This window comes from Sesamum indicum, linkage group LG2 (genome assembly GCF_000512975.1).
Source record: "Sesamum indicum cultivar Zhongzhi No. 13 linkage group LG2, S_indicum_v1.0, whole genome shotgun sequence".
NCBI classification, from domain to species: Eukaryota; Viridiplantae; Streptophyta; class Magnoliopsida; order Lamiales; family Pedaliaceae; genus Sesamum; species Sesamum indicum.
In genome coordinates this window covers 9793219-9804390 of record NC_026146.1, presented here as the reverse complement: position 1 = coordinate 9804390, position 11172 = coordinate 9793219, and the positions used below count along the sequence as shown (strand labels likewise).

Here is an 11172-nt window from a genome sequence, read left to right as displayed (position 1 = left end):
GCAAATTGTTCCAATCATAATTATTATAACAGTTTCAAAATATATTCCTAATAAAGGGCAAATATGTTCCTAAATATATTCCAATTTAAATGAGTACATATGTTCAATCTTCCATTCCAAACTGTAATCCTACAACAGTTACAACAATATATTCCAAATAAATGAAAACCTATTCCTAATAATATTCCAAAGTATGATTAAACTTTAGTTCCAAGCACCATTCCAAAATATATCCCCCGCATACACAACCACTATGCAATTTTATGTAAAAAGTATCCCAAAAACCGTTCCCACACTATTAAGAACTTTTATAAACAACTATTTTAAAATATAAAAAAGTGTTCCAAATAAAGAAATTTTATGTTTATATGGCCGTATGCAATTAGGAATCGGTCACTTCGCATGTGGTTTAATTCCGTTACAATTAAAAATCTTCAAGTCGTTTATCATTTATTAGGAACATCGATTATCACAATGAAAGGCTATCCGCTCTTTAACCGTTCTAAACTCTAATGCAAATTCTGCACTTTTTTGTAATGATTAAGAGGTGTAATTTTATACATAGATTCAATTAATAAAATAATTTAAATTTAAATTAGTACAAATAATAAAAAAAAAAACATACGAGGCTATATTATTCATTCCCATAAATATTACTTTGACACTCCCTCTATCTTTTAATAATTACAAAAACACTCTTGAGGGCAATTTTGTCATTAAAAAATTAAATTAAAATTTAACCGGATCAACAGAAGCATTATTTAATTTGGGAAAATTGCATAATACCCCCTGCATTATGCTAAATTGCACAAAATATACCTGTATTAAATAAATAGCCATAAAAGACCCTGTGAATTTTGAAATCCTACAAAAAGACCCCCTCCGTCCAAAACTGACGAAAGGTGCTGTACACGTGGTGAAAATGAGAGTAGGGTTTTTTTACCCTATTTCAGTTTTTTTTTTTATAGTGCAATGGTCCAAAATATCCTTCTCCTTCACTACATATACAACTTAACATCCTTCCACAAACATACTACATAAAAATAGGGTTTTAGGTGGGCAAATGTCCAATTTGTCCCTTTTGTTTGAATATAAATAAAAATCACTTATAATATTATATATTATTAATTAAAGTAAATTATTATTTAAATTTAAATATATTTTAATATTTATTTATAAAATATACCAAATCAATATAACAATACCTAAAAATTATATCAATTTTTTTAACTTATATGAAATGTTATATCAAAATTATTAATATATATTTGAATTAAAAATTTAATATTTTTTATTATTTTAAAATTTTATTAAATTAAATAATTTATTACTAATTAAATTAAATTATTATTTAATTTAAATATATTTAAATATTTATTTATAAAATATACTAAATAAATATAAAAATACCTAAAAACTATACCATTAACTTATATAAAATATTATATTAAAACTATTAAGATATATTTAAATTAAATATTTAATATTTTTTTATTATTTGTAAATTTTATTAAATTAAATACTTTTACTAAATTATTATTTAATTTAAATATATTTCAATATTTATTTATAAAATATACTAAATAAATATAAAAATACAACTTATATAAAATATTATATTTAAATTATTAATATATATTTAAATTTTGTTAAATTAAATAATTTTACTTACTTTTTTTTATCTCTCTTCTCCTCCGTCACGGACGGTGATGAAAATGGGCAAGCTTGGCCTTGTTGGAATCATTTGGATGAGAGAAGTCGAACGGTGATAGTCTCAAGCTGTGATTCGTACAGATGCTAGCAAATCAATGACAAGAAACTTCACTTGCAGAAATGAATTTAAATTTTTTGAATATCAACAAAAACTTGGTAAAAATGAGCAAGGTTGATTTCGTTCGAATCTTCAGGTCAATGCGAGTCTAGTGGTGGTGGTCCCAGGCCGGAATTCATCCGAACGGGGACAAATCGAAGCCAAGAAGCTTTGACGGTTGTGCTCGAAGCCCACTCTCTCCGGTCAATGAAAATCCAAATTGATGGCATAGATATGTTCGTCTTAAGGAGAGGATTCAAATGGTATAAGCCATAGCTAGAAATTCTTTCAGACAACGCCGGAATCGTAGAGAGAAGATTTAGGAGAAATAGTATATACGTTGTGTATAATGTATATATAAATAAAAAAATAAATTAAATTACTTAAGATCTAAACCATTTATTTTTTTATATTCAAAGATCAATGGTTGTTATAAGAAGGGTATAACAATCAATTTAATAAAAATTTAACGTCGTTAGAGTTTACCTAACGGAATGGGAGAGTATGCAACATTTTGAAAAACACGAGATTTTTTTGCCTATTCTTTTAACACGAAGTGTTTTTAGCTAAATTTTGAAAATATTTTATGCAAGTTTTCCATTGAGTTTTAAAGGCTGTTAGGGATGATTTTTATAATTTTTAAAAAGGCAGAGGTGTTTTGTGTAAAAAACTATAGGTGAGAGGGTGTAAATATAATTATCCCTTAAAACTATTCAATTCCTACATTTATTCTATTTCTCGCATCCAAATCCATTCATGCATACCAATCACGCACTTAGAGAAACATCAACTTAGGTAACAATTGCATCTGTTGTAGATCTTTCTTCTACGGCGAGCAGAAAGTGAAGCAAGTCCAGTATACATATTGCATGTCCCAAAAGGGAAACAGCGTTCAACTTTAAATACCCGTAACAACATTGAATAACCTATTCATGTTATTCGTGCAGCATACTTAAGAGTGCGATTTATACTTTCCTGAAAGAAGGCACCAAATGGAATAAGAAGGCAGCGCTGAAGCACCTTGTGCTGAAGTATTACTTATGATACTTTCCTCTCTGCTTACGTGCGAGGTTTATGATGTAAATACTTGAAACGTCTTTACACTGACGGAACAGGGCACTCGTTTATATTCCAAATTTCTTTGGCATACTGGGCAATTGTCCTATCACTGCTAAATTTTCCACTGCCAGCAGTGCTGAGTATTGACATCTTTATCCATCTCTTTCTGTCCCTGCAAGAATAAATTCGAGGTGGGTTACCATTCACTTACATTTATTGGTTTATGGACTGTTGGAAAAACAATGTGGGGGTTGTATATTGACTGAGTTTAGATTTGACTCTTTTCTTCAAACAATATTGCTATCCAAGTGAACGTTTTGCCCCTCACAAGTGCTAACCATTTTCGGCAGTTTTTCTCTCTAAATCCAACTACTTACTATTCCCAAGACATCACAAATTTTGGAAAACGTCAAACCAACCAAATACTATTTGGAACTTTCTTAATGGAAGGACTGTAAATTGCTTTTTAACACCGTTTGCAATGATTTAAGTGCTCAATCAAAATTTGAGTAGAATGATGATCTAGCTAGTGCATTAAAGATGAATTAAAATTATCACAGGCAATCAAAAAGATTGTATCAGTTTCCCTCATATGCTCAGTTAAATAATGGGTAATAAAATTTAGGAAAAAATGCAAGCAACCCCTGTGATATTACAAATGATCAAATTACCCATCTATAAAAAAATATTAATTTAACCCTGTATCTTTTAAAAAATGCAACAATTTACCCCCTGTGTTTTTAAAATGAAGTAATTTATGCTCCTGAAATTGCTTCATTTTAATCAACGCAAGGGATAAATTGCTATTTTTTCCATAAGGGGGAAGTAAGCTCATTAGCAATATCACAGGGAGTAATTGCATTAAACCGAAAAAATTTATCCCCATAACATAATATTGAAGGTGGGAAGGTTGGATTTCTTCGTCTACTTACTTGTAAGCTTCATCCACCCTTTCTTGGGCATCCATGTAGCTTGGAAAGTCACAACCAACCAGAAAATAGTCACCACGGCCATAGCCAGAATTGCCCTCAAGTGACTCAAGCAGCGGATTATAATCATAACTCCCAAATGCTCCGGATCTTATGAACTGTTTGGCCTCTTCAAATCGAGGATCTGGTTTAAACTTTACAGTAAGAAAAAAGAGATGTTAATGAGAATGGGCCTTCCTTTTATTTGTTGGCTATCTTTTTCCTCTTTCAAAAAAAGTAAGCTGTAGGTAAGCTATGTGGTATAAAGAACATATAAAGATGTACCAATCCGTTCTCTCTTTCTTTACGCAACCTCGGAACTTCATCAGCTGTGGCGCCAAAAAGAAAGAAATTTGTTTCCCCAACTTCTTCTCTGATTTCAACATTGGCCCCATCCAGCGTTCCAATGATGAGACATCCATTAAGAGCAAATTTCATGTTACTTGTGCCACTTGCCTCCATTCCAGCTGTACTGATATGCTGTGATAACTCACTTCCCGGAATAAGCATCTCTGCCACAGACACATTGTAATTGGGCACAAAGACAACCTGAAATATTGGAAGATAAATAATCTGATTAAAGAAATCCTAGTAGAAGAAGACATCCGAGATTATCATTTGTTAGTGGTGAACACAAGCAAAAATTGAGATACACAAGTTAAGGCTTTAGCAGGGGTCAAGGCATGTTATCAAGACTGGCACACTGCTGAATATCTGATTGGCTTACCCAACACTTTCAGGGATCATATAAGATTCTTTCTCATTAATCTAGTTGTATGATTTTTGAGTACGTCACTGCTCTATATAATAATAAGACCTAAGCTCTACCAAGCAAAAGACTAAGATGAAATAAATAAGGAAGAATTGCATTTTAGCCTCTGCTTCGTAAATGTAGTGAATACCTGATTAGAGCAGTTTCCACAACTTACATTATGTTAAACAAACAATTTAATAAGAGAGAAATTTCCCAAGTACGAATAAATCGTCTTCTTTGGTTCCAAGTTATTTAAACATGCAAAATGTAATTAGTGATATAGAGGAAATCTACCTTTAAACAGCTATTGACCTCTGGATCATTGTTAACAACAGAGCCAACATCATTTACAAGCTTAACTATTCTTTTAGCATTAGTATATGTTGCAAATGCTTTTCCTCCAATCATGATGGTACGAGGTGTTGTTCTTTTCCGGTCTTCAGGGCTCATCTCCTGCATTGGTAATACACTAAGTTATAAGGCAATGACTATGTTCAGCATACTAATATATCGATTATAAAAGCAAATTGTAAACAATTGAAGTAATGACACGGTTATGGAAAAGGAAAATGCAAATCATTTCTGTGACTGGAGCTTAATGTAAAGCATGTGGTAACAACGACCGAAGAGTACCTGATGTCACTAGATAAGCGACACCTGGCTCAAACACTTACTTAAGAAATGCATCTCATTAAGAATACTTTATGGATAACAGGATGTTTGCCTCACCTTCAGTTTCTTGTACCTATAGACAGCACCCAAAATGTTTAACAGCTGCCTCTTGTACTCGTGGATGCGTTTGACTTGAATATCAAAGAGTGAGTTTGGGTCGATGCTCACACCCGTAACCTGCACTATGTAATTTGCTAAACGTTGTTTGCTTGCCAATTTAGCTAATTCCCACTCGCTCTGGAGATCTGAATTATCAGCAAACTTTGGGAAAACATAGTCAATAAAACAGAAACTCAACATGAGGTGATATCAACAGAAAGTAACAATTATTTGGGAAATATCATAAAATACATACTTGACGCAGATTGGCTAGTAGGTCAAGATTAGTCACCCATTGGTCTGTTTTCAACCATTTGGTGATAATATGACTGAGCTCAGGATTGCAGAACCTGAGCCATCGACGGGGAGTTATACCATTAGTTTTGTTCTGAAATTTGCCAGGCCATATAGAGACATAATCAGCAAATAACTCGGCCTTTAATATGTCACTATGCAGCTGCGCAACACCATTCACCTGCAAGAAGAGTGTGCACAAAGGTTCACTTGCTTATCTGTTATGCGTCAAAAATAAAATTGTAAAAAATCCTAACACTGTAAGCATTCATGACAAGTACCAAAACACAATCACATATCTTATAAAACAAATTGATGTTGCTTGAAGTAGGCATCCTATAAAGAGAACATGCTGCCAGAATTCAATGGCCTGAGGATGAATTTTGAGTGTGAAAAAATACCACCCTCATCATGCAAATTTTCCATTGACGAAAGTATCATTTTAATTTTTATCATGTAATTTCCCACTTCTTTCATATCTCTCTAGCTATGATGCCATTTAGATTACAGAGGCAAGACAAGTAGAGTACAGCATAAGATTGAGATCAGTTAGCAGAATTGTGATTATTAATTTTCAACCAAAAGGGTATTGTTCTTGTTTTCTTATCGCTTGTGAGGCATATAACAAGACATATCTGTATGAAAGAACAGATTAGGATCCTCGTATTATATTTTCTGAACCATTTCAAGTGTTCCCAAGAAGTCCATAATATCTATGTTTGTACTCAAACATGCAGAAGAACTCATACCGTGTGTGAGGAAACCACGCACAAGTTGGCCATACGAACAACTGCTTTTTGTGAGTTGTTATCCAGAACACGTAGACCAGGAAGCTTGCCCTCAAGATCAGGTCTTGTTGACTTTATCATTGCAATGAACTGCAAAGGGCAGGATAAACACTAAGTTCAAGTCGGTTTCGCACACAAATACAGAAGTAATGATAGCTAGAGAACAAAATACCCTCTTGTCAATTTCTTCAATAATTTCCATATGGCGTGGAAGGAGCTTCCACATGACAGCTTGCGACCATTTCTCCAGGGCTTCAGGAAGGACCGTATGGTTCGTATAGGCTATTGTGCTGTAGAATACACATCAGATCCACAAGGTGAGGACCACAAGGCAAGCATTAAAAATCATATTCTACTGAAATAATCTACAATGACAAATTTCAGGGAGCACCTAGTGGTGATATTCCAAGCTTCGTCCCATCCAAGGCCTTCATTATCCATTAACAAACGCATAAGCTCTGGTATTGCAAGAGTAGGATGTGTGTCATTCAATTGTACTGCAACCTTGGAGGGGAATTCAGACCACATGATCTCATTGTCGTCACCTTTCCTCTCCTTAAATCTAGCAATAATGTCCTGAAAAAGTGGCATGAGTATAGGATAAGGGTAACCTACAACTGATTTTCCCTATCATTATTACTTTTAGCGAGATATTTCTCAGTGAAAACATGTGATCTCTACATTGAAGGGATAGAATCTCCTAGATACTTTGTACAAATGAGATGAGATCTTCCCAGTGAAAGAGCCCAAAAACCATCAGAGATGCAAAAGGTCTGTGGACAATGTTTTCAAACTCCCAGTCAAATGGAGGAGGAGCTCCAAACATTCACATATAGAACCAAGTTGGAACTTTCATAATTGACAATGTTGTAATGTATAGTGGTAGTTGGCTTTTGAAGTATTTTCAGCCCTAAAAAGTCTATGTACTACTAAAGAGTCTTATAATCACAAAATTGCTCATTCACACCTTAAAACTTGAATTTTCTCCAATATAAATTTCAAAGTGGCTTAAAAGATTTTGAATGCAGAACTTTTTGGAAATGGAATCTGAAGAAAGAAATGTAGACGTGTAAAATAAGATAAATCAGAGATTTGAGTGAAAGTGATGATAAGTAAAGGGATAAGGCATCAGCAAACCTGAAGTGATGCACTACACAGGAAAAACTGCTGCTTCAGTCTTAAAAGTTTTCCATTTTCAGTAGCATCCCCAGGATACAGAACAGCACAAATCTACAAATATTAACATCCTGTATAAGCATGCAATGACAGTGCAAATATACAAGATCGGATAATTTAGACTTAATAGCAAACATTCACATATTTCAAAATGTTGCGGATTTAAGCATGAATAACTCTTGACCTGCTGAGCCCTTGAATGAAGTAGAGCCGCAGATTCATACTCTCCATCATTAAATTGAAATAAGTTGAAGTCCTCGGCACAGGCTTTAGCCTCCCACAGACGAAGACTGTTAGTATTCTTTGTTTTGTATCCAGGAATTGGTACATCATATGCCACAGCTTGTATGACCTCTCCACCAACCCATTTGCGACTAAAACAGTTTTAAAAATAAAACCCATTTATGAATACATATTTCTTGAAGAAAATTATATTTGAATTATATCCAGAGACTAAAACTCTACCATAGTAAAATGAGAAGCATATTGCAGCGGCACTTACGAGCCAGTGGGATGGACCTCAACTTGACCAAAAAATCTTACAGGGAATACAACATCATGTCTGACAACTTCCCAGGGACTGAACTTCTGCATTAAATAACCAGGAAATTAAGGCTCACTAAATTTTCAAAAAATGAAGAGCTAATATTGTATTAACAATGTTTAGGGGCCAGCAAACCTCCAACCAATCTTCTGCAATTTCCTCTTGCCCCGCTTTGGTTATCCGCTGCTTGAATAGACCATATCTGTACCTCAATCCATATCCCCATGCAGGTAAATTCAAGGTAGCCATTGAATCAAGAAAACAAGAAGCAAGCCTCCCAAGACCACCATTTCCAAGCGCAGCATCTTTCTCCTGCAACAATCAATTAAAATTATTTTCACAATCTGCTGGGACGTAAATATTGAAGAGAGTACACGCTCAATGATGACAACAATAACATGAAAATAAAAATCACTCCTCAAAATGTGCCAGATGAAGTTAAATTTGACGAATGAATTTAAACCAAGGGGAACATATTTAGGAGGATACCAGTGTAGCATTATTTCTCTTCTAATAAATATTGCCAAATAATCTGATTGATACAACAATTTTCACATGCAAATGGGTAATATATAATTACCTGCTCCACAATGTCTTCCAATGCATGACCCAGTTGCTTTAGAGCATCAGCATATGCATCTTGAACATCTAGGTTTCCAACTGCATTGGTCAAAGCTCGACCTTGGAGATATTCCATGGATAAATAATATGTTTGCTTAGGATTAACTTTGTGATAGTGACTATATGTTTCATTCCATTGCTGCAAAAGTATTCAAAATAACAGGATGTGTTTTAGAATACACCTCGATAACATATAATCATACTCTAGCACTACAAATATGCATTACGAGTGAACCAACTAAGGTTCCCTGCAACTTCTTAGAAAACTGTGAATTAGCTTCTAGTATTTTGTGGGGAAAATGTAATCTACGTTGCCACCAAATGAAAGCATGCGATTACCAAGAATAAATAAAATACTACAGGGAACAAAAGCCTTTGGGTACCTGCACAATCGCCAATTCATACATGCAGGGCACAGAATGTATATCCTTCAAATATAGATAAGGCATCCATCGCTTAATAATGTGATATATAAATGGCCAACCTCACAGAAAAAAGTTATATCAGAGTTGGCATTGGTAGACTATTAACCTAGTTACACAAAGAAACTGATGGGGGATCTGCTGAAAGATCAGCTTATAACTGATGCCTCTATCTTAAATTTAAACAGAGAACTGTTGGTTAAAACAGATATCATATAACTGATGACCAATCATTCCATTTTAGCTAATCTATAAAGTAACAAGATACATTCAAACACTGGAAATGCAGTTAAAAAGTCTGGCACAAACAAATGAAATCAATATCCAACTTTAATTTTCCAATTCACGGAGTTGAGACCAAAAAAGGCAAACATGATACATAAAATTTAGCACTAAAAATTCTAAAACATTGAAAGTAAAATGTTGGCCAGGATATTTAAGAAACAAGAACTTTTGCATACAACAATTGCTTTATATTGTAAATCTTTGAATTTTAGCTTAGCTCATGCCGTAGAGCACTAACGCTCAATGCATGAACCTTGAAAGAGACTGCAATGTGATGCTGACGTGACACATAAATGCAAAAGAACTAAATGACACTATCATGCAATTGGCATTCAGGGAAAAAAGTGCATATTGCAAGGATGATAAGCAAACAAAGGCATAAGCAGATTTGCCAATAGAATTATAGTATACAACATTGATTTAAGAAATCAAATGAAACAACATTTCCCCCTTGGAGGAAATAAACGGACTTAATCAAGTCTGTCCATCATCCGCAAAACTATAAACACTTAAGCTAGAATATAATTGCTTGAACCGTTGTCATCATCAAGTTTCACCTCTAAAGAAGCAGTTACAGCCTCTCATGCGAACAAGTAATTACTAGTTATCCTTAAGAAGGCATATAAACAACCCAATGTCCTTTCTAGTCGGAATCAACAAAATTACAAGTGAAGCAGTTCAGAAAATCAACAATATGGATCCCCCTTAAAGTACCAAACCGGGTATGACAACTCAGTTTGAACATAATACCTTGATCAACCGATCACGAACGCTATCTGCAGTAGCATAGTATGCTTGCTCCAGCTCAAACTTGAAAGGGGAAAAATGAGGGCTGTACTCAGCATGGTACTTGATATTGGATGCAATTTCAGTTGACTTTTCAGCCAGTGGATGAGCAACTGCTGGTATTTTCTCTGAAATTTTAGCCTTAGCAGTTGCACTGCCGTTCGCCTCCATTGTAGCTGCCATTTTCAGTAGTTTCACCAATTTCTAAAGATATACAACCTGAAAAAATTGTGTAGGATAACAAGGGAATAAAAATTATTTGAACAAATAGTATATTTCATCCACAACATAAGAAGGAGGTTCACATGATCTCATAACAAGCAACTCATTCTCGCATAAACAATCAAAGTCACCAACAATTTCAGGTTGATGATATAGGCACCGCAAAACCATTTCAGATGCTAAACCAGCAAATCACACAGTACACGTGAAGAAATAACAAACAAACAAACTATGCAATGTTGAAGCATAATTTAGCGAATCACAAAAACTTCGAGATGCAAGAACCTCAGAAATTGAGTGAATCACACAAACTTTTCAAATTAAAGAAATGAAAAAATCTAAGCAATCCACATTACCTGATGTACCCTTCCCAATTCGAAAGGAAACAGACTGGAAACAAAGCGGTTCGTTTCTGCTATAAATTATAGTGGGCGGGACTACAAATAATACCAGATATTTAAGGAGTGGAATGGAAAGGAATAAATGAGGAAGATATTCTTTCCTGCAGAGAAAAGTGACAAAAAGAGAAAAGCAAAAAAGGGATTTGTATCGTTCTTGTGTTTTTGTGGTTATGAACTATCTGAGAGATGATGATGATGGAGAGATCGAGATTATGAACGAAATAAATATCTGCTAGAGCGCAGGAGAGTGAGATGACGAGGGAAAAATGGG

General features: G+C 34.2%; 1 protein-coding gene across 1 annotated transcript; it reads right to left on the bottom strand.

The window, feature by feature from the left end:
• Window positions 2602-11172, bottom strand: LOC105155668 (alpha-glucan phosphorylase, H isozyme). Its single transcript, XM_011071585.2, has 16 exons — window positions 10857-11172; window positions 10243-10497; window positions 8745-8924; window positions 8300-8476; window positions 8123-8208; window positions 7805-7994; window positions 7582-7674; window positions 6836-7020; window positions 6617-6734; window positions 6406-6534; window positions 5619-5837; window positions 5321-5524; window positions 4886-5044; window positions 4123-4386; window positions 3802-3992; window positions 2602-3041 (listed from the first exon to the last, which is right to left on the bottom strand). The coding sequence occupies exons 2-16, from the start codon at window positions 10459-10461 to the stop codon at window positions 2909-2911; spliced, it is 2547 nt and encodes an 848-aa protein (XP_011069887.1). The 5' UTR covers window positions 10462-10497; window positions 10857-11172; the 3' UTR covers window positions 2602-2908.